This window comes from Molossus molossus, unplaced genomic scaffold, assembly GCF_014108415.1.
Source record: "Molossus molossus isolate mMolMol1 unplaced genomic scaffold, mMolMol1.p scaffold_m16_p_5, whole genome shotgun sequence".
NCBI classification, from domain to species: Eukaryota; Metazoa; Chordata; class Mammalia; order Chiroptera; family Molossidae; genus Molossus; species Molossus molossus.
The window spans coordinates 55,007,015-55,030,267 of record NW_023425388.1 but is presented as its reverse complement, the minus strand read 5'-3'; the positions used below and the strand labels follow the sequence as shown (position 1 = coordinate 55,030,267).

The 23,253-nt window shown below is 35.7% G+C and overlaps 1 protein-coding gene across 1 annotated transcript in view; it reads right to left on the bottom strand.

The window, feature by feature from the left end:
• Window positions 1-21,105, bottom strand: part of OSTN (osteocrin) — a 47,855-nt gene extending 26,750 nt beyond the window's left edge. The window contains exons 1-3 of the mRNA XM_036243789.1: window positions 21,047-21,105; window positions 8,587-8,685; window positions 5,996-6,210 (exon numbers count right to left, since the gene is read on the bottom strand). Of these exons, the coding sequence (XP_036099682.1) occupies window positions 5,996-6,210; window positions 8,587-8,685 (314 nt within the window). The 5' untranslated portion in view covers window positions 21,047-21,105. The remainder of the gene's footprint in view (window positions 1-5,995; window positions 6,211-8,586; window positions 8,686-21,046) is intronic.
• Window positions 21,106-23,253: the final 2,148 nt, after the last annotated feature.

Here is a 23,253-nt window from a genome sequence, read left to right as displayed (position 1 = left end):
GAGAGAAACATCGATGTGAGAGAGATACATCATCTGGCTGCATCCTGCATGCCCCTGTCCAGAGCCAGGGCAAGGGCCAGGGCCAGGGCCAGGGACGAACTGCAACTGAGGTACACACCCTTGACTGGAATCAAACCCACCACTCATTGGTCCATGGGCCAATGCTCTAACCACTGAGCCAAACTTGCCAAGGCCTTCTTTGTATTTGTAGCCAAAGAGTTTTGTCCTTGTTGTTTCCATTGATTATCTTGGTTTTCCAACTTGTCATTTGTAAATAAATATAACTTTACTTATTTTCATAATTCTTACTTTTTTTTTATTGTCTAAATGCATTTCTAAATTGTAGTGTAAATAATGGGCTTTTATTTTTTTTGTTCCTCATTTTAGTAAAGCTTTTAGTATATTTTGCCATTTGAGTAAAATGATGATTTTTTGGGCTGAGGCACACACACACATGTATGTTAAGAAAGTATCTATTATTTATTATTTGGTTCACTTTTTCAAAAATATGAGTTTGAGTTCATCAAATACTTTTTCTAACATCTATGGATATAATCATGTGCCTTTTCTCCATTGCTCTATTAATATGATGGATTACATGAAAGGCATTCCAAATATTGAATCACACTTACTTTCCTGGAAGAAAACCTACTGGTTAAGACATGTTATATCTTTAAAATGTTGTGGTATTCTGTTTGCTAACATCTTATCTATGATTTCATGCATTAATATTAATATATGAGCTAAGTCTCAAGATTCCTTTTTAAAACAGATTTGGGGGTCAATATTGTATTTCTTTCAGAAAATAAACTTGGAAATTTACTTTTTATTATGCTATAAAATTTAAAATAATATTGAGATTATCTGATAATTTAAGATTTAGTAAAATTCTCCTGTGAAAAAAATCTAGATCTGGTGCTTTATACAAAAATGTGAAGAATTCTCTATGGTAATTGAACTGTTTTTCTCTTTTTTAACTTATTTTTTATTTTATTTTTATTTATTTATTTATTTTTTATCCTCACCGGAGGACATTTTCCCATTTTTTTGTTCAGGTAGAGTGAGAGGGAGAGAGAGGAACAGAGAGAGAGAGAGAAACATCGATGTGAAAGGAACACATCGAGTGGCTGCCACCCGCACAACCAACCAGGGCCGGGGACAAACTGCAACCGAGTACGTGCCCTTAGCGGGAACCGAACCCGGGTCTCTCAGGACTGCAGGCGGACACTCTAACCGCTGAGCCAAACTGGCCAGGGCTGTTTTTCTCTTTTTTTTGGATGAATTCTTATAAATTATATTTTTCTAAAATTTATCCATTATTTTCTAGGTCTTCAGTTGAGCAAAATAGTTTCCTATTTATTTATTTTTTAAGTTCTTCTGTTTTGATGGTTTATTAAGTATTTCCATCTTGTCATTTCTAATTTGCACTCTAATTTCTTTTAATTAGGTTTTGTTATTTTTATTATTATTATTTTTTAAGGTAACATAGTGGCATTTATTGTACTTTTTCCCCCCCTTTATTGATTTTAGAGAGAAAAGAAGGAAGAGGGAGAGAGAGAGAGAGAAACATCGATGAAAAAGAACATCGACTGGTCACCTCCTGTGTGCCCCCCACTGGGGATTGGGCCACAACCTGGGCATGTGTCCTGACCGGAAATCGAACTGGGGAGCTCTTGGTGCATGGGTCAATGCTCAACCACTGAGCCACACCAGCGGGGCCTTTTATTATTTTTAGAAAAACAGCCCTGGTCAGTTTGGCTCAGCGGTTAGAGTATTGGCCTTGGATCTAAGGGCTGAGGGCTCAATTCATGCCCCAGTCAGGGGTCATGCAGGAGGCAACCCATCACATTGATGTTTCTCTCTCCCTCCCTTCCACTACATCTTAAAAAAATCAATGGAAAATATATTTTTTTAACGTGTTTTGCTTTACAAAACTTACTGATTTTAGCTTTTATCATTGTTAATTTCTATCTTCCATTTTTTTTTAAATCTGCTTTTTCTGGCTTACTTTTAAAGATATTTGCTTTATCTGCCCACAATATTACATTATCATTATTACTATTTTCAATAAAATATGTAAATTATTTTGTATTCCTCTTTGACCAAACAGTTTATATAATGACATGGTTTATACCTCTAGGTTAAAGGGCCTTCTTGTTTTCTGGTTTTATTATTAAGTTCCATTTTCATTGCATTTCAGTTAGAAAATACTTTTGTGGTACATCTGTTCTTTAGAATTTCTTGAGGGTGTTTATCACGTCAGATGTGATATATTTTGTGAGTATTCCATATGCCCTTGAGAAAAAAATTGCATTTTTTATTATTGAATTTCAGAGTTCAAAACAGATTTATAAGTTCTGTTTTATGAATTATGCTCTGTATGTCTCCTATAAATTTTCAATAGGTAATCTGTCTTGGATTTTAAAAAATGAACCAAAGTAACCTATTATTAATATGCTTCTTTCTATTTCCTAGCAGTCCCTGCGGTTTCTTCTTGAAATATATTTTGTACACTTTTTATTTTTAATTATTTTTCCTTGTATAATTTGTCCATTCTTTTATTGTCAACCTTTCCAAATCTCTTTATTTTTAGTTGTGTTTCTGATACAGAGAAAAGTGTTAAATTTTCCTGTGTCAGCCAATTTGAAAATACCTATATTTTAACAAGTAAGTTATATCCATATATATATATATATATATATAGATATAATCAATATTTTTGGACTCACTTATATTTTAAAAGTAATATTTATATATGTGAGTCTTTTATATAAAGTTTTTCACTGTGTCCCATTTTATTGTGCTCTCATATTTCTAGGGGAGTTTTAATTTTTATTATTATGGTTATTTTTATAGTAATATTTTTATCTAAAAACCTTGGTCATCTCTCTTTTCAGCTTTTGCCTTTATTCTTTGGTAAAAGATTTATTAGATTTAATTGGTAATGTTTTCTTTTCCTTCGTCTTCATGTCCCCAAGCAACTATTTGTTGTAATATCCCTTTTATTCCCAGTTAATAGCTTCGAAGCAATCACAAACTCATTTAAAATTTTATATCACTATTGTCCCTGAATTGCTTGATACTTTGTTGTATCTATGTGGTCAAATTGCATATAACACAAGATATCCTCTTTCTTGCCACCATCATTTCGTTTTAATTCTAAATGTATAGTCACACCAATTCTCATAATGATATTTCTCAGTCATTTTGGCTGCCTGAAGAAACTCATGCAGTAGCTTTCTTATGACGTGTTCATGAGAACAACATTCCCTAATTTTTACTGTAGTTTATTTTCAGCCTTTATATGTAAAAGTCTGTTCAAATGGATATTAAATTCTTGATAATTTCCCTTTATCTCTTGCAAGCTGAGCTATGTTATGTAGATAGAGTCTCTGTTTATGACACTTCTTAAAGAAATTGTTATGCTGTAACCTCAATGTAGATTATATATATTTATAATACATATATCATCAACATAATATTTACACAATACATATTTTGTATATATGCATGTATGATATTAAAATTCATATATAAATATTTACACATAACATTTATGTATTAATTGCCAAAATAGTAGGAGCAAGATCCGGGATTCAAAGAAATAATATTCGTTGGTAGGTGCAATATTTTCCTCACTTGTCCCTTGAACTTCCTGATCTTTTTTTTTTATTAATTTGTTTTTGTTACAGATGTTTCTCCTTCATCTCCATGTCCTTCTTTATAAGTTGCTCTTTACACATATCTCATTGCTTTGTGCTACATTTTGTTAGAAATATTTCTATGTTTCTTATTGTGATGTGATTTCTTTGAGGGACAGAGACTACATTTTCTTCCACTACGGTAGCCCAACACATTGCCTAGAAACTCATTTGAATTTGTTTAATTAAAATAGGATCTGAATTTCAAAATACATGTATGAATTATTTTTCAAGCATAAGTAGGATAGAATAGTGATGATTTTATTTCCTAGTGAAGATGTGAGAATTGTTCAGAGCAAAAGTTTAGCAAATTTCATCTTATCTTCTGAGTATCACTGAACATACAAAGTCATGAAACCATGAACAAGCATAATAAGTCCTAGAACTCCAGGTAACCAGGCAAGACTGGAGCAAAGGATATGGAGATGAATGCACAAAGAAACTAGGGGCCAGATTATGAAATCCTTTATAGGATTTCATTAAGAAATTTGCTTTTATCTTGTTAGCAATGGGAATATTTTACAAAAAGATTTTTGTGTTAGTTGATCCGCCCCCTTCCCAAGAAGAATAAAGAATAGATTGGTGATAAAAGGGTAGTGATGGTGGTCAAAGTGAAGATGGGGAAAGACTAGAGAAATAAAAAATCTGAAAAAGATAATCTAGATCCTAATTAAGAAATTCATAATGAGAAAGGATATCCTGGAGCTATTTAACATATAAAATAAATATGATTTAGAGACTCTAGTGAAAAATAGAATGTTTAGGGTGAGCAAAAGGAATCCTGCTGAGCAAAAGTAATTCTAGTAAATTCCTTATATTCTAGAATTTGATAATTGAATGGTTTTGATACCATTGTAATTAGCTGGTTATTAATAATAGGAAAGAAACAAAGGGAAGGCCAGACATTATAGACATGTCATTTGGGCAGCTTCACCAAGAAGCTGCAACTCTGCACTCCCCAGGGAACCATCAGCCCATTTCTTGCAGATCACTAAGGGAAGAGGTCCAACAAAGAGCAAAGAGAGGCATGCCCAGTGAAGCTGGGGTGACATAGGGAAGGTACATGGCTGTCAGTCAAACCAGGGAACAGAGATCATTGGCCAGAATAGGCAGGGTCACTGGAAGCCCATGAAAATTTGAAGACACATAATCCCTCAAACATATTCTCTCTCTTGGCTCATGGGACTCTCTTGTTTGTGTTTCCTTGCATTCGCCCATGTTTCCTCCATAGCGATGTGGCCCCGCAGGCCCAACATGCAATAAAGTGATGGTCTATAGTGGGGAACACAAGCTAAGCTAGCCTGATGCTGGATTGGACACTGCTCCAATGTGGAACAGAAACGGGACACTGACTCTGATTCTAGCCCTATTAAAGCCACAGCCACACTTCTTCCTTGGTGAGGCAAGGGGAAATGGGACCTCGGAAACTCAGGATGTACTTCCACAGAAATAAAAATCACTCATTCTCCCACGTGAGTCTCAGAAAATTCTTTTTCTCAGGATATTGCAAGAAATCCATTCCAATGAGCAACAGGTGGGGATGAGAACCTCCCACCACCAGTAACAAGTTGCTTGTGCCAATGCTAATATGAAATTTATAGCATGAAAAAGAGATATTCAGGGGGTAGGAATGAAGTTTCGGGGATGACTGTTTTTAAGTACTGACAATTACCAATGATTAAAGGGAGATTTAATTACTCTAATTCTGTTGCAATAATTAACAACTTAAAAAATACTCATTTGATTTTTATGAAGGTAAATAATTATCTCCATTTTAGAGATAAATAAACTGAGGATACAAGTTACATGGCTAGAAATGATCAGAAATTTGACTTAAATATACATGTTCTGACTCCAAGTTCTAAGAAATCGTTGTATAGAAGAGTTGAATCATTCACATAATTTGGAAAGCTTTGTATCATCAGTTAAAAAAAAAAAGGTATCTAGTGACCTCTAATAAATAGAAAGCACAGTTGACGAGAACATTTATCTTATAGCTCACTTCCCAAATGCTGTGATGTCTTACAATAAGTATTTTAATCTGCATGCAGCAGAATCTTCCTCAGGAAGCATTATGACAAAAGTATGAATGCATGCATACTGTAGCAATTATTTTACTCCTTAAACAGTTATATCCAAAAGCGTACTATTAAACTCACAAGTTACCTAACACCCTGTCAAATTTGTTTACCTACAAAGTTTTCACTGTATTTTTCCTGTGGAATTCTGTGTTTCTGAACTCAGAGCAGAAGAATTAGAAAATAAAAATGTTCCTTCTCCAAGTGGCCACTTACCTCTGTTTACCTTTGTGATCCGCAGAGCCAGCTGAGAGTCTGTCCAGGGGAGACCCAAAGCCAGAGAAGCTCCTTTTCTTCTTTGTTTCAATCACTTCATTCTCCAGAGACACAAGTTCATCAAGAAGCATGAGTTTTGCTGCCAGATCAGCTGCGGATTTCTCTTCCCTAGCTGTGGGTAGTGATTGCACATCTCTGATTCCAGCATCAAAAGCCTGTTGGGCATGAAAGGTGATTCCATTCACTTCAAATAATATGCAATCGTATACATTTGGCTTTTGCTATCTTTAGCTGACATGCCCGTCATGAAACTTGATCTCTCATGGAGTTATGATCCAGAGAGTTTTGGGGACAAAACATATTGAGGTGAGGTATACCCAACAGAAATGAAAGGAAAACAAAGCACAACACACACGCGCGCGCACACACACACACATACACACACACCCCAAAACAAAACTCTGTGCCTGCCTGTCAAATTTAGTATATTAACTGAGCATTTTTTTTTTTTTTTTGTATTCTTTCTCGGTAACAACTGCATCCTTCATTGTCATTCCCATTACATTTAGCTATACTTCTCTGATCCTTGCAGTCATTACATTTCCCTTTGTATTAAACTGATTATATTTGCATTGCTTATTAGATTGTGAGTAACTTGAGGGCAATGACTATGTCTAATTAGTCTTTTATTTGCTCAATTCAATTTCAGTATTTTGCTCATAGTTAGTACTCAGTATATTTCTGATAAATATTTATTGAATTTATTCTGAAAAACACAAAACTTCATGTTTTCTTTCACTCCTCACTCATTTCTCACTGATTCAAGCCACTAAGCATTCACTAGGTACCAGGTTCTGCATTAGACCTAAGAGACACATAGATGAACAACATCGAGTAGTCTCTGCCCTCAGGGCTCTTACCATTTTCATCCATGTGATTTATTAGCAAATACTAATGTGTGTCTGCAGTGACTCAGAGCTTTACCAATGACTTTGTTGTCCCATGGAAAATTTCCTGTTTGTTTGTTGCACACGTTGCCCTTTTGTAGCTCATTCAAGTCATAAAAGGATGGCTGTCTAGTTGTGAATTCTGTCTTTTCCTTTCCAAGGCTCAATCACAGTGTTTTTAAAATGGTCCTGTTAGCAATCTCAGGTCATGGCGTAGTCTAGGAGATACTAATCTTCCAGGAGCCTGAGGACATTCCCCTACAGGAAGAAACGTAGCTCCAGGGATCTCTGCCCTTTTCCCCGTTAATCACATTCTTCCATGTGTCAGATTCTTGGTCTAGGCAAGACTCTTTTTCTTCACTTCCTGTCTTTACTATTGAATTATTTCTTCCATTCTCTTTATTTTCTTCAATAAAACAACATAGTTGCCTTTTCCAGCCTTTATATCCTGACTCCAGCAACTCCCTTCTGAAATTCTTCTTCTGACACACAGACTCAAGGCTATTGAGTCTATTTCAATTGTTATTTTAGAGTCAGTAAGTCTGGTTGGTTCTTCCTGGAAAACCTCTTGCCTCTGCTCTTCGTGATTCCCATCAGTAGTGACGTGTATCGGGTCCTCCTCACTGCTAATGTACACATTTAATCACCTCACCACTTTTCTCTTTTATCTCCTTCTCTTTTACATTCTGTTTCGAATGCTGCCATGAAGTTAATTATCCCCAAATGCCACTTCCATTGTATAAAGAGAAAATTAAAAATAGCTCATATCTCTGTGTTCCTTACCGTGCCAAGTCTACAATACAGTTCCAGTTTCCTCTTAAATCTCAACGCTACCACATCCCTGTGCAAGTCTGACAACATAGAAACTGAAGAGGAGGAAAAGTCTGTAATGATGAGGAAAAAACACTCTAAAGAGCAGGAGACAGATTCAAAGGGCGATGATAGGAGATCCTTCATATCTCTCAGAGCACCGTCCAAAAATGTGTGTTCATTCTTCCAGCTGACAAACATACAAAATAGAGTTTTGTTTCTCTTAAAAAATATATTTAATCCTCAAAAAAAAAAAAATCATAGAACTACTCATACGGACTTGCTCTTTGGTAAATGCACTTCAGACTCTCACTTTATGTTATTTAAGTAGAAAGAATATATCTAATAAAATCAAATAAGCCAAATTAACTCATCTTTCTGAGATGTCCTCACTTTTTTTTTTTTTTTTTACTTTGTACTTTAGCAAAAACAAACAAACAAACAAAAACATTTGGACAGTAATGAGAAGTTTGGCCCAAACTAATCAAAGTTTGATATGTAAACAACTTCAAATTTCACATAAAAGCACTTCAACTTTATGCAATGGGTTTAGTTATAAATATGACTGAAATGTTAGTAAACTTTCATGATTTTCGTTCAAGGAAGACAAATCTTGGTTATTCCATTTTGTTTGTTTAACATTTGAATACCTGGCCCTCTCTGAATCCACAATGAGGACAGGACAGAAAAAAAAAAAAAAAAAAAAAGCCGATTTCCTTGATTTTGCATTACAAGGGTATCTCCCTGCTTCTCAGCAGCACCTACTCTGACATCAGTAGAAATCACTTATGTTCATAGAAAAGATATCTGGTCCCTTAAGCTCGTTTCCATTACCTCTGTCGCTCTGTCCACTGAGAGCACTTTTCCTGAGCTCCACAACATCAAGGTCACAGCCAGGATGAAATGTGCACTTGCCAACCTCCAGTCCAGCATCTAAGGGTCACATACATTCGGCGTAACATGATTAGTTTGGTATATAAAGATAGAGAACAAAACTCCTACAAAGCTTATTATAGATAGGTGATTAACCAAATTATCCAGTTTCTATATGCTGGAGAGCACCTTTGCAAAACTTATGGTTAACAGAAGCTGTCAATCTCCCAGAATGAATTCTACCAACACTTCTTCCCATGGAAATGTAGATTGAAGTTGTGCAGCTATAATAATAATTTAATTCAAAGTAATCCAAATCTGAGAAATCTAATTTGTGTAACTTTTTCTTTGACTGTCTAATCCAGGGCTTACAGCCTCCTCTCCTGAATGGGAAATGTGTAAAGTTGGTCAGGTATGAGAGAATAAGGTCTGATGAGATCTGTGGTGAACCAGAGAGAATGTGCTTTGTTTAAAAGCATTTAAATTCAGAATGTCATAAACACCACAGATCCAAAAGAATATCTTTATGTCCTTGTGGTATAAAAGAATTTCTTAAGCAAGAGTCATATAAAAATTTTTAAATTTGCCCTGGCCAGTTTGGCTCAGCAGTTAGAGTGATGGCCTGCGGTCCAGAGATACCCGGGTTAGGTTCCTGCTAAGAGCGCGTACCTTGGTTGCAGTTTGTCCCCAGCTCTGGTTGGTTGTGCGGTGGCAGCCACTTGATGGGTCTCTTTCATGTCGATGTTTCTCTCTCTCTTCCTTTCTCTCCCTCCCACTCTATCTGAACAAAAAATGGAAAAATGTCCTCGGGTAAGGATAAAAAAAATAAATTCTTTATGATAAGATACAATAAACCAAATAAATTAAAAAGTGGAATATATTTTTACTACATATAAAAAAAAGATTAGCACTTGGAAAATTTAAATAGGTCTGACAAATAAATTCTAAAACTAGACACCCAATTAAGTAAAAAATGGACCCAAGTTTATACAGAGACTGGTATCTGAAATTTTATAGCCTCATTGTTTAGAATAGTAAAAAATTAGAATCAACCCAACTAACATACTCAAGAGGAAATGGATTCATTAATTGGGGTATATTTATACCATGGACTTAAAGCAAATTACTTAAACATATATGTATCTACTGTTAAAACAAAGGACCTAAGTGTTATATGTATTTATATGCATGGATTAAAAAAAAAAAAAAAACAGTTTTGGAGGAATTAGATTTTCTAGAACATTACCTATAGCACACTGCCATTTTCCAACATGGAAAATAGACAAAGTAATTCTATATGTTTAGAAATCTATACATGTATTTAAAGTATAAACCAATAGAACTTGATTCATGCCTATGATTGCCTTTGGGGAGAGTAAGAAGCAAATAAGATTATGGAAGAAACATAAGGGACTCTCTCTCTCTCTCTCCATATCTATATATATCCTATGACAATATATTACATCTTTAATTCTGTGTGGTAAGCACAAAGATATGTCATTTGTACAGTTATGATTTTTACATTAAAACCCATTATACATCCATTTAAAGCTTATCTATGGTCTATATCAGCCCTGCTGGCCACCAGTTTGGCCACTGATAAAGGGGGAGGGAACATTATGGGCTGTGAGTCACAACAGAATGGGCTGCCTTTGCCACCTAGTACGGCACTGGGAAGTCCCCCAGTCCACCTTTTCTGAGTGAGAAGTCTCAGTAAACTTCTATGTCCCTTAAAAAACCACTTGGAAACCTTCTGGGAACAAAAAGAAGGGGGCTCTAGGATGGATGTGAAGAACTGGAGTTGTGTCTTGTTTTTGCTTCTGTGGTAGTGTGACCTTGGGCGTGTACCATTTAATCTTGTTGAGCTTTATTTTCCATATTTGTGATGTGAGGAATAATTCTCACCTCAAAAGAGCTTTCAAAGGGTTAAGTTCATTCATGTATAACCTCTTTGTCTCATATAGTATTTATAATTTATAAGTGAAAGGACATGTATGAAATATTGCTAAATATGTCTTTAACAACTACATTCTCTCTGGTATGACCCAAGATTTTCTTTCTGACACTTTCTTAAACTATTGTTACTATGAAACCTCAGCGTAGATTTCAGTAATAGATGCTATCTTCTAGAAAATAGACAAATTATTGTTTTATATAGACAGAGTAGCAGCTGTATTAACCACGTTTATTTAGACTTAAAGTGAAGATAAAATACTTTACGATTGTCCTTAACATTTATCTGTCAAACATAACTTTAATTTTCATGGAAGTTACTCTAAACTAGTTCTTCATTATGTCTTCAATTGACCTATTTTGGAATCTTGTCACAAAATGTTAGTCACAACTGCTTCTCTGTATTCTGCCCTTTCTGGAAGGGCAGTAAATTCTGTGTTCTCTTCCTGACAAATCAATATTTGAACTGAGTTTTTTGGTAGGTATAAAACAAACCCACAATAAATCGTGATTATGCCTCTATATTGAGATAGTAGAAGAATAACAAGAAAGAATGTAACATTATCTGGTAAAAATACCAACCAAAAACTGGATTACCTATTCCTTTAAAAAATCAGTTACTGAATCATATTTTTTTTTTTCTGATTTTGTTGATATCTCTTTGATTTCCCTCAATAAAAAGGAAAATATGTTAAAAACATTACTATTTTTAAAATTATTTCATATTTCTGGCATCTCTCCCTCTTTTTAAAATAGTTCTTTCATTCAATCAAAGATAAACCGCAATTGTGATGTTTTCCTTCCTCGTTTTTTATCATGTTAAAAACAGGTTACAAAGTATAAAATTGCCCAATTTTATAAGGCTTTCCATGTGGATTTCCTTTAACTATTTTTATGCACATTTTCCTAACCAGGTTTCTCCATCTCTACGATCTTATAAATGGCACAGGATGACGGGTGTTTACAATATTGATGATTATGTCTGAGGCATATATTTTTGTGCTTGGGTGTATATAGGAAAAAAGTCATAATGTATCATCTTACAGATAACCACATCCTGATTATTTGGATAGGGAGATGTAAAAATAAATGCAGAGTTTAAATACACACATTTAATGGTTTAAAGCCATGCTTGTAGCCAGTTAACCAAAAGGCCATGTTCCTAAATATGGCACTTGGTACACTAATGAAAACAAACACCCTGGCACCTGCCACACAAAAGACATTTGATTAACTAGTTGGAACTTGATTGCTACAAAATTAGAAACAGAGGAAATTATAGGGAGGGAAGGAAAAGACTAGGTTCAGCTCCATTTCCCTATTTTGTTGATAGTGGATAAATATAGCCCATGATTTAAAAATCTGCTCAGCCCATGCACACTCCAAATCACAGAAAAAACACTCAAAAAATGTTCATTGTGTGAATACACCAAAGTGGAGGTGTTTACAATTTTTTCAGTACACCAGTAATTTTTGAGTAATATTTGAATACTATGTCTTTGGGTAATGAGGAGTTTCCAAAGAGACAGTGGGCATGAGATCTGCCTTGCAAGACTTGGTGTGTACTTCATTCATTTTTAGCTAATTGGTCCACTGTGTGCACGTATTTTTCACATTTTAAATAATATTGATGAATAAACAAACATCTTACACTGGGTAACAACCAAACCTTTGTGTCAAAGACTTCACATTTAAGAACTCATTATATCTTGAAGGGATCTTCCAATTTGTGACTGGAGTGGGTAGTTGATGGAGCAAGGGGGGTGAGGTGTGACATTTGATCATTTAAGTCGGGGAAACAACATATACTGAACATTTCTTTAGAACATTGATAGTACATTGACATAGAAAGACTCCGAAAGTTCAGTAGTGAAGGAACTGATTTAATTATGTTTAAGGCAGCATTAAGTGAGAAGTCTGTTAAAATGAAGCAAGATATCTGGTTTATTGAGAATCAGTATGGCAATAAGTCATTGTTATTGTAAAAAAAAAATCTGTTAAGTGGGTTGCGGCAGCAAAAACAAAAACAAAAACAAAAACGATTGAGACTTACTGAGCTAAAAACAAAAGAACAAACTGGGACGAGGGGTGGTGTTAGAGGAAGAGAGAATTGGGCTAACAAAGAGAAGCAATATTAGCCAGTGTCTAATCTAATGCACTTTTTAACTAAAAACTTTTTTTAATCCTCACCTAAGGGCACACTTTTTATTGATTTTAGAGAGAGGAAGAGAAAGGGAGAGAGAGGAAAAATCAGAAACAAAATATCATGTGATAGTGAAACATCAATTGACTGCCTCCTGCCCTCCTACACTCGCCCTGACTGACATCGAACCTGCAACCTGGTTATGTGCCCTGACCTGGAATCGAACCAGCGAACTTTCGGTGTATGGGAGGATACCCCAACCAACCTGGCCAGGGCGTATCTAAAACCTTTTAAATGAACACTCAGCCCATGTGGCCCAGTGGACTGAACATCATCCCATGCACTGAGAGCTTCTGGTTCCATTCCTGGTCAGGGCACATGCCTGGCTTGCAGCTCGATCCGTAGTGGGGATCATGCAGTAGGAAGCTAATCGATGTTTCTCTCTCTAAAAAAATAAAATCAATAAAAACAAATACACACAAAAAACGTTTTAAACGATCTGCCTTTGAGGGCTGGTGTTGAAGGAAAACAGAAAACAGACTATTCTCGGGTGATTAAGGAAATTTCTCTTCAGCAGTATCTGACTGATAGATAGCAGGTCTAACCCTTAGACACACATAAGAAGACTGAGTTTGGGGGTGAATCTTGATAACTTCTGGAATCATTTTCCCTAATTTCTTGATTGGAAATATTCAAAACAGACTGTACTCACCCCGATTTTTAACAAAAATGAAAAATAAAGAGCTTAATGATAAAAAGTTTAAGGAGTTAAAAAGTAATTAAATTTTAAAAAATCTTTTCTTCCCACTTTGACAGAGCACAGACATTTAAGTGAGATATAATAGTACATGTTATAAATGATCCCAAGTTCAGACTCTAGGAAATGACCAGGTGTCCATAACACTGCCCACAACCTTCTTTCTCTGAAGATGATGGTGATTTTCTCGACAAGAAGCAAGTGGGCTTGGCCCCTAAGTAAATCCGTCAAACAGAGTGTGCTCTGCAGTCTACCCTTTACCCTGCCCCATGAGTTATAGTCACCAGGCCTTTTTGATAGTAGAGAAAAGCAGTAGGAATAGTAGATAACAGAGAGACTATAACTTTTTATTTTAAAAGAGGGCTTAAAAGGAACCATGCTTAACACCAAGTCTGCATGGCCTGCTATAATAGAAAGAGTCCTAATCTAGGATTTGTGAGACTTGCTTTACCTTGGCTTGGGGGGTTATATCACTGTATGACTTTAAGTTCAATTTCTTCCGTGGACCTAGTAAAATGAGCTGGTGTAACTGACCTGTAAAGTTGCTTCTAGCCTTGTTATAGCCTGTTGGTAAGTCTGGCTCTTTCCTCTTCTCAGGTCAGAGGCTGGAGGTGAGTGTTCAATTGGGAAAACCTTTCTGCTGTCCCTCAAGTCAGCACATGTGTGCATATTACATCTACGTTTGACGTAAATACATTCCTCTTGAATATGCTACCTGACAAGAGAGGACCTCCAAATCTTTAACTGTAAGATATCATTTATGATAAGAGATCCCATTTTATTAATGTACTTCAAGAAAAAAAATTCTATTAATTAAATTATGACGTTATCAAGTGTAAGACTCATTCTTCTTTCAGAAATATTAAATAAACATCAGAATGAATGAAATATGACATACATCTTCAAATGTATATTTGTTTTTTTTACATTTTTTGTCACTGTGCTTAAGTCATGATGTTCAATCCCCCCCACACTCTCAAAACAGAATGTATTAGAGCTGAGGTACCAGACGGCACAGCGTGCAGTGCTATCCCCTGAGAAGGACAGGGTGGTACAATACTTCACACATTACCAGATAAAAATGTTTAAAGTCACATGATTAATTTAAAAAATGTTAAAGATTTGATTGAATTCCTATTCCCCTGCATTTATTTTATTTTTGTTAATCCCTACCCACTTTGTTTTAGAGAGAGTGGGAGAGAGGGAGGGAGGGAGAGAGAGAGAGAAACATGATATGAGAGAGACACATTGATTAGTTGCCTCCCGCAAGACCAGGAATCAAATCTGAGGCCAACGCGCTAACCACTGAGAGAACTGTCCAGGGCCTATTCCTCTGCATTTAGAGTTAAAAGTCTATCAAGGTAAAGTAATCTGAAATATTTTTATAGTAATCACAAATAATAGTATTAATAGATATAAAAATTAGTTGATATAAAATATGAATTTTTGACAAAAGCAATTTTCTGCTCTCTGAAACCATCACCAATATTGCATATACATCCATATATGTACACATATTTTACTCATAATGTTACTTCTAAGATCTTCTTTAGATGAACTAATAAATACTTTAAAATGAAACTCTTTCAGTCAATGAACAGGTATTCAACATAAGAAAATTGCTTCTGCGATGGTGAGGTAAAAACCCAGAATTGAGTTGAAGGACAAGTTTATTTCCTTGCTGTGTTATTTTCTGGCCTGGTGACCTTGACAAGATGCATAAACTGTCAAAGTTGTCTAAAAATCCACTTTATGAATTCACAAAATTTAAATTAATTCATTATAGTCAATTAAAAATTATTTAACTTATTTACAAATAGCATAGCTTATTATGGTTTGGGTTAGGTTTTTCCAAATAAGAGCAATACACACATTTAATATAAATTTAATATATTTACTAAAACATGTAAAGCTACCCATCATCTGTATAAAAACTCTGCATATTTTTTTTTATTTTATTGTAGGTGAAAACTTAGTGGGAACTCTAAATTGTGCATGACAACAATTTGCACACTAGAAGGTAATGTGGAAAGATTAATGACATGGTATAAAAGTCATTATTACTGAGCTGAAGGCAGACTTTTGAAACCAATTCCTTCCAGGGAACATAAAGCTTATACTCAACCACCATCCAGGGAATTGGAGGCCGTTTATTGAGACAATCTGCAAAACGTATGTTGAACAACCAAGAGGATACTTTACAATTTGATACTATACAGGTAATCTTAGCATTTCAATGAATGACATTTAAACAGCATGTGAAAGAAAGTTGTTTCTGGTTTCCCTTGCAGAGTGAAGCAACCAGGCACTGGAGACACTTGCCTGCTGGAAAGCAGAGGCGAGCACTTTGCAGTCTCCCCTTTACTGGGGCTGCTGTTCCACAGCACTCGTGAAATCGGCTCCACCCAGAGAACTGAGTGTGGCCATAGCACTTAGAACCTGAGAGTGGGGATTTGTTCCAGAGCCTTATACATGCAAATAAGAAATTAAAAAGACTGAGGATTTCATCCAAGAGCAACTGAATGACAACTTGTAGCTTCTGTCCCTACATACACATCACATATATTATCCTCACAGAAATACATCTGAGAAATACTCATGAGGCTTAGTCGTTTATTTAAAAGTCTCTTTGTGAACTTTGTTATTTTCCGTAAATTGTGTGACGGTCATCTTGCTTTATGTTTTGAGTATAATCCTGAAAGGAAGATGCAAATTGACACTGACGCATTTAACATTTCCCGTGTTCTTACTTTTAATTAAAATATCAGGAATGCGTTCTTTCCCATTTCTCACTGCTCTTCAATGGGTAGTAGTAAATTTTCCAAAGTCACAAAGTCATTCAGAAGAAGAGCCAGAACAACAACTTGCGTTTCAGACACTCGGTTTCATGCTCCTTCAAGTATAACCTATTTGTGGGAGTATAAAACATTTTTCCATCTCCAAAACAAACTGCTTATAAAGTGAAATGTTTATGGATGAGGTGTTCCTAATGTGGAAGACACCTGCATTTTAAAATGACTTTCCCTGAATGCTACAAATCAGGAAAAATGATAATTTACTCTTACACATGTGCTAACTAATTTCACTCTCTTTGACAGCATTTTATTCTTTTTCAGACACCACTGCTGTCCCCAATTGTAAAGTTCTGTTGTTTTATTTCTATTTGGAATTTTCATACTACTAGTTGTAAAAACTTAAGAAAGCAGAAACCTACAATGACACTTTAAAGGAAGATCTCACTGTTTAAAAACCCAGGAATGTATGTTTAACAAAGTGTGTAGTTTTCAGTGTCAACTCTTTGAGGGTAGGGATTATGTCATGATCACGAGTGTGTCTCAGCACCCAATGGAATGCCCAGTATAGAGTCGACATTATGTGTTGAATAAACGTGTGGAGTAGACTTACATGGTGGTAAATGAGAATGTAGGGCAGATATTAACATTCCTGTTTTATTGATTTGACAATTAAAACGTAGAGAAGTGGAGAGATTTGCTCAAGTTTTACACCTGCAGCAATATGTGAGAAAACTCATGCCCCCATCCCAGTATGTCCATTAATGATTCACATTGTAGATTCTCATTCTATTGAAAAGGACTTGCACCAGTATTCCCCAGTCATTGTCCCAGTACGTTTACACTTCCCCTGATCAAGCATTAATTTATGTTGAGATGCCTGGATTATTATTGTCACCTAGAAATAGAAAAGGACTTTGTGTATGATTGTATACAGCTCTGAAAAAGGCATTGGTTGTTTAATGCTAATGTTTAACAAAGGGGAAAAACATGACTCTTTAAAATGATGGACAGAAAGAGTTGGCAGAGTTGCACATGGCATGGTGCTCGGCCATTTGATACACAGGCAATTTTTCTGTAAAATTAAAAGGCATTTAGAGGGTTAAGTTGGATAAATGAAGTTAAATAAGGCATAATAGGCCTCAAGATAATGTAGAGCATCACCACCTTTTTTCCCCCTTTATTCCACTTTGTATTTACATATACTATTTGGTTAAATATTGACTTGAGCCTCGCAGGGATGGGAAGCCCTCAACCATTGCCCAGCCTGGGACGTCCTCCTCCAACAGCACACTCTCCCTGCAAGGCTTCCGTTGCCTTCAGGGCACGTTTTGTATAGAACCTTTGGTTTTTTAAAAAACATTTGCAAGTACTGTATTATTCTGAAATTCATCTATCTCCTTTCATCTTCATAACAGCCATGTTAGATCTGTATGGAAAATATTATAATTCTATTTTTCTAATAGATGAACTGACTCAACCTGGATTACTTGAAAACCCTGGTCTCCTAACTTCTGGTAATGCGTGGATACTTTCCAATACAACAGAATGAATTAGTAGTAAGAGGTTGGATGGCCCTTAAATTACAGACCTGGGTATGATCTATGACTAGCCATGTTACTTGGCTTCTCTGGTTGAAAATCTTTATCAGGAAAATGGGGCAAAGACTTACTTTGTGGCTTTATTGTAAGGATTAGAAATAAAATAGGGAAAGTGGGCGCAAAGTAGTTTTTTAATAAATAATAGCTGTCCTTCTGATATTGCCTTCTGAATATGGCAATATATATATTTTAATTTTGTGAAGAAATCCTTTGTTATCCTTGTTTATTTTAATGAACAAAGTTAGTCCTTGAATCTAGAATTATAACATTATAATTCTAGATTCCAAGAGTGATAGAAAATTAGATTTAATGAAAGTGATATTGAGTAGGGCAAGGAACTTTCACTAAAGAGACTTATAAGTGGCAATGGCTCTAGCATTAGATATTACAGTATATTATACTTTGTCATTCATTACAGTCATAATATTTCTATCAAGATATTAGCATACAACTATAGAGAATATCATAATGGGAAGACATCTCAACACATAATTATTATTCAAGTTCTAATTAACAAAAGTGGATATTTAATTGAATTTTAATATGATTTTATAAGAAATATATATTTTGCTTTATAGTTCATAAGATATCATTATTGGACTCATTTTTTTTAAGTCACTTAGTTACGTTGTGCGAATCGTGATTTTAACATGGTTTGTGTAACAGGGACAGCACAGGCAGACGTGCATCCTGGAGGCAGAGTCCCCATGAGTGTCACGGGAATTAAAGACCTTAGGACAGGAACTACACTCTACAAAAGCAAGGGGACAGCTGGGAAGGGATGGGCTGCACAGGAGGTCAAGGAAGAGAGGACATCACTTTCTCACTTCCGGGAGTCCTGGATGCATGGACAAGTGGGAGCTTGCAGGGGAACACCCTCCCCCCCCCCCCCACGGGGCCCCAGGGAAGCCCGTGGAGAGGTCCGCGGAAAGCCACAGCTGTGACTTGGTGGGTCAGTGCCGCGGTGCCAGTGGTGGGCTGAAGAGTACTTTTAAAGTGCATTTTTCAGGTGTTTACAGACTTATATGTCATAGAAATATAGATTTTTAGAAAGGAAGGGGTGCTCATTAGAAATTGTTAAATTTAAACCCTCTATAGATGACGAGAGTGAGGCGCAGAGACAATGAACTTGCCCAGGGGAGAGGAGATGAAGGAGACTATATGTAAAGTGAAGGGAGAAGAGGAGGTTGCAGGGGAGCAGAGGCTTGTGAGACCTGAGCTGATGAGGCCTCCATAAGGGACGACATACAAGGCTGGGCAACCCTTGTTCAACCAAACCAAGGCTGCTGGCAGGTGATGCTAATCCCTGCTGCAGAGAGGTGCCCTGCCCATTATTTGGAGAAAGAAGAGGGGTTCTCAGCTAAAAAAAAAAAAAAAAAAAATGCCTTTAATGGAAGAGATCTTCAAGCACATGGGAGCTGGCCTGGGTAGCGGTGTGTCCAGGGCTAGGAGAGAACTTTTGCTGAGAGAGAAAGAATCCCTAGGAGGTTGAGTGAAAGCTGCTGAAGTCAGAACTGAGATTAGAAGTCTGGTTTCTTAACCAAACCTTGTATTCCTCCAATGGCACCACCGAATCTAAGCAAAAGTCGCCTGGTGGGTAGGGATCACAGAAGATGGAATATTGGCAAGGAAGTTAAATGAGATGATGTCTAAAGATGAGCCTCAAGCTTCTCTTACACTGGATGCTCATTCTCTAATGTGGGGGACATTGCCGATACGGGAGCTTCCCCAAATCGTTCAGTTTCCCTGACATTTCTGTTTCTTTTTTACTCTTTGAATAATAACAATATTATTGTGCCCCACTCTATGTTTAAGGCTTGCCTGAAATTGCACAACTGCCTAGTGACAGGGTGGGGGTAATATTTTGGGACTGCTTTACTTTGAGTTCTAGTCCTTTAAGACAAGCTCAATCAATCTAATTTTATTATACAAATGTTCAAATCCCTGAAAGTATTTGATCAAGAATTTGAAATTACAGCCCTAATGTCCCAACCAAACTCTACTAAATATATCTACTTCTCCACTGCTTCTCTTCTTTCCATAGTTCTTTACAGAAGAATCAGTTCAAAACCCTGAGAAGGAGAACGCACATGTCAACCTTAAATACCTTAAGTAACTTACTGAGTGAAACTGTAGTGCAGTTCAGTTACAAAGAGGAGACTTCAGTTCATATCTACAGGAGGCTCTCCTTAGAAAAGTTCTGTGATTGCTGAAGGGTAAGTACCAAAGTAAAGAGGAGAGACAAAGCATGCCTGATGTTTTTGTGGAAACAATTCAATATAATTCTATCAAATCTATAGCCTGTATGGGCATTAAAATATCACAAATCATTGTTAAAATTATTTAATTTCTAGAAAAATAACTCAGAAACAAATAATCACATTCTAAATCTATAGACTCTATTACTGTAATTCAAAGGCGCAGGAATTTGCATTGCTAAACTGGATTTATGGAGTGTACACTGTTTCCAAAGAACAAACCCTGAAACAAAATTTTAAATTTATTCTTAAACAGAATTCAAATGTATGTTTCAGATTAACTTTCAATTCAATCATTTCATAGCAAAAGCACTTCAACAGATACTGAAGAATAAACATGATCTGTCTACTCTAAACTGTTATTAATACCATACTTGCATATTTGAATTTTATAAGAAGAAAAACAAAGAATAATTTAGATTTAAAGACTGTAGAATTTGATTAATTTAGAGATGTTCTTTGGCCTCAATTTTGATAGAAATAAAGATAAGAGAAACATTTTTCTTTTCTACCTAGGTTTTTACAAGTGGGTCTCTTTTGTACATTAAAAATTTTTCTAACATTGAATATCTTTGATGGAAGCAAACTAATACTATTAACATACATATAGGATTATCATCTTAAGTTCCCTTTCTCTTTGTTTTGAAATGGAATATAAGAGCTAAAAAATAACATAATAAACATGAAATAAATGTCTGAGCAAACAATTAGCTCCACATGAAGTTTGCATTACAAAATTATCTTCTTAGATTTTCTACTCCCTTTAGAGATTGGAAATATTACCCCCCCAAAAAAACCATTTCTAATTTTAACAAAATCAAAATATAACCCAAACATTTTAAAAGTATGCAAAATTTTAAAAATAGTTATAAGGAAAAGAACACTTAAAATTTTATCAGTTTTTATATTTAACTTACCTTGTGAAGAATCAGGAGATTCTGACTTCAGAGTCCTGTCTGTACAGTTTCTCCCAAACTCAGCCCTGATGGTGAGTTTTCTCTCTGAGTTTTTATAGTCTCAGTTATACACCCCTTACTCCAATCCCTGCCTTTGCTTTCTCTTACATCATTTCTACAGATTTTCCACTGAACATTTCCCCAAGCCTCTCTTCGATCTCTCTCTATTTCCTTTCTTATTCTTTCTCTTCATATTTATTATATCTCTTCTTTGATCATGGCATTTTAGTAAAAATTGGAGTTTGGGCTTTGGAAAATTTAAGTATACATTTAATAGTGTGTTCAGCCTTAGACCCATCACCTCTTCCTGAGGTTTTAGTCCAGCTAAGATAATTAGAAATCATATTTGGGAAATAAATTGCACTAAGATTTGTATTTTTTTAAAAAAATCAGTAGGGTATTTCAAAGGAAGATTTTGGGAGATTATAATCAGAAACTCAAACTGATTTATTGTTGCATGCTTTGGACCCTTACATTAAATGATCATCTATGGAAACGGTGACTAGTTTCAGCTCGATCAGGTGAACAGCACTGTGTCAGTGGAACTGACAGCTACTTCGTAATTAACTTTGCTATACTGGGAAGGCTGTCACTAACAAACCTATAAATACTGAACTGTGACATGTGGGCTATAAATGCAGACGTTGCATTCATTCTTATCTTGCTCTGGTTCTCTAGTATTTTAATGCTCTTTTAACTAAAACAGTCCCTGCCTCTGTCTGAAAGTTTTCTTCATTCCCATTTCCTTCTAACTGTATTTGCAACTTGACATATGCAAATTGTAAAATAGTGTTATTAAGTCCTAAAGGCAGTATGCTAATTTGTTAGACCGTTATTAGCTCACTTGACTCACCAGTAGATCCCCATTTGACAGATAAAGAAACTGAGGCTAGATAAATTAAGTGACTTTATGAGATCACACAACTAGAGGTAGTAGCAGAGCCAGATTTCAAATACAGATCTTAATTCCATATCCAGTTCTTTCCCCACAACGTCATTCTGTCTCACTATTTAAAAAGCTAGAAAAGAGAATCCAAACCATATTATGTTTTTGCACAAATAGAAATAAATTTGTTCTTTTTGGTTTTGCTTAAAAAGCCATTTAAAATACTACTCACTAGTATAGGGACTATTACATGGTTAATTTGGATCTAGAAGGGGAACTGACCAGAGCACACTTGAATTGGTGGGACAGTAAAATACTTCATTTTTATGAAGGGTTTCCAGGGATAACATATGTCTCAACAAGCTTGAAATTTGAGTAGTTGGCAGCGATAGTTCACAAGTCAAGATAAAAATACAGCCTAATTGTGGACTCTTGTTTAGACATTACTGCCATAAAACGATTATGTTAGCTTGAATCCACATGATGGAAAACTCTCAATATAGATTTAACGGCTACATCATAATACTACCAGAAGCCAATATTCTTGACGTACCTTCTACCCTTATTTGAAACGCCTCCCTCAGCATGCTGACAAGTGATATCTGTGGCTGATTTATTCCAGATCTGTCCCTGCTTAGACAGTCCAAAGATTCCACCCTATTTGTGGATTTTGTTGACCTAATTCAAAAGTTTGACTTAACTGTTCTGCAGCAGTAGAAATAGCAACAGTTTATTCCAGGAACATAACCATGGTACATTTAAGCCATTTATACAGGGTTCTGCACATTATATACCCCTATATAAATTACTTATGTATTTGTACATAATAGGAAAATTCTGTTACCTTAAAAAGAGAGTAGAAATGGAACCACGTGAAGAAATAGAGAAACAACAGTGACGGATGGGAGAGACTGAGATGAGAAAGGGAGAAATATTAATGAAAAAATTTTCCGTTACTATAGCATTAGTTCATTCCCATAACAACCTTGCCAAGGAGGTATTACTCATATATACAGATGAGAAAACAACAGCTCAGATCTGTGAAATGGGTAGCCTAGGTGCTCACAGCTTAAAAACGATGGGACCAGAAGCTGAATGTTGCTTTATCAGTTGGGATTCTGGTAGGAAAGAAATGGCACAAATTGAGTAATTTAGGGAGAATTCAATGGACAGCATGTAGAGGAACAGAAAGGATACTGCAGTCCTTTGAAGCAGCAATAGGCAGCTATCCCTAATCCTGAAGGGTTACAGGAGACTATAGGGACCCAGAGACAGAGGAGTC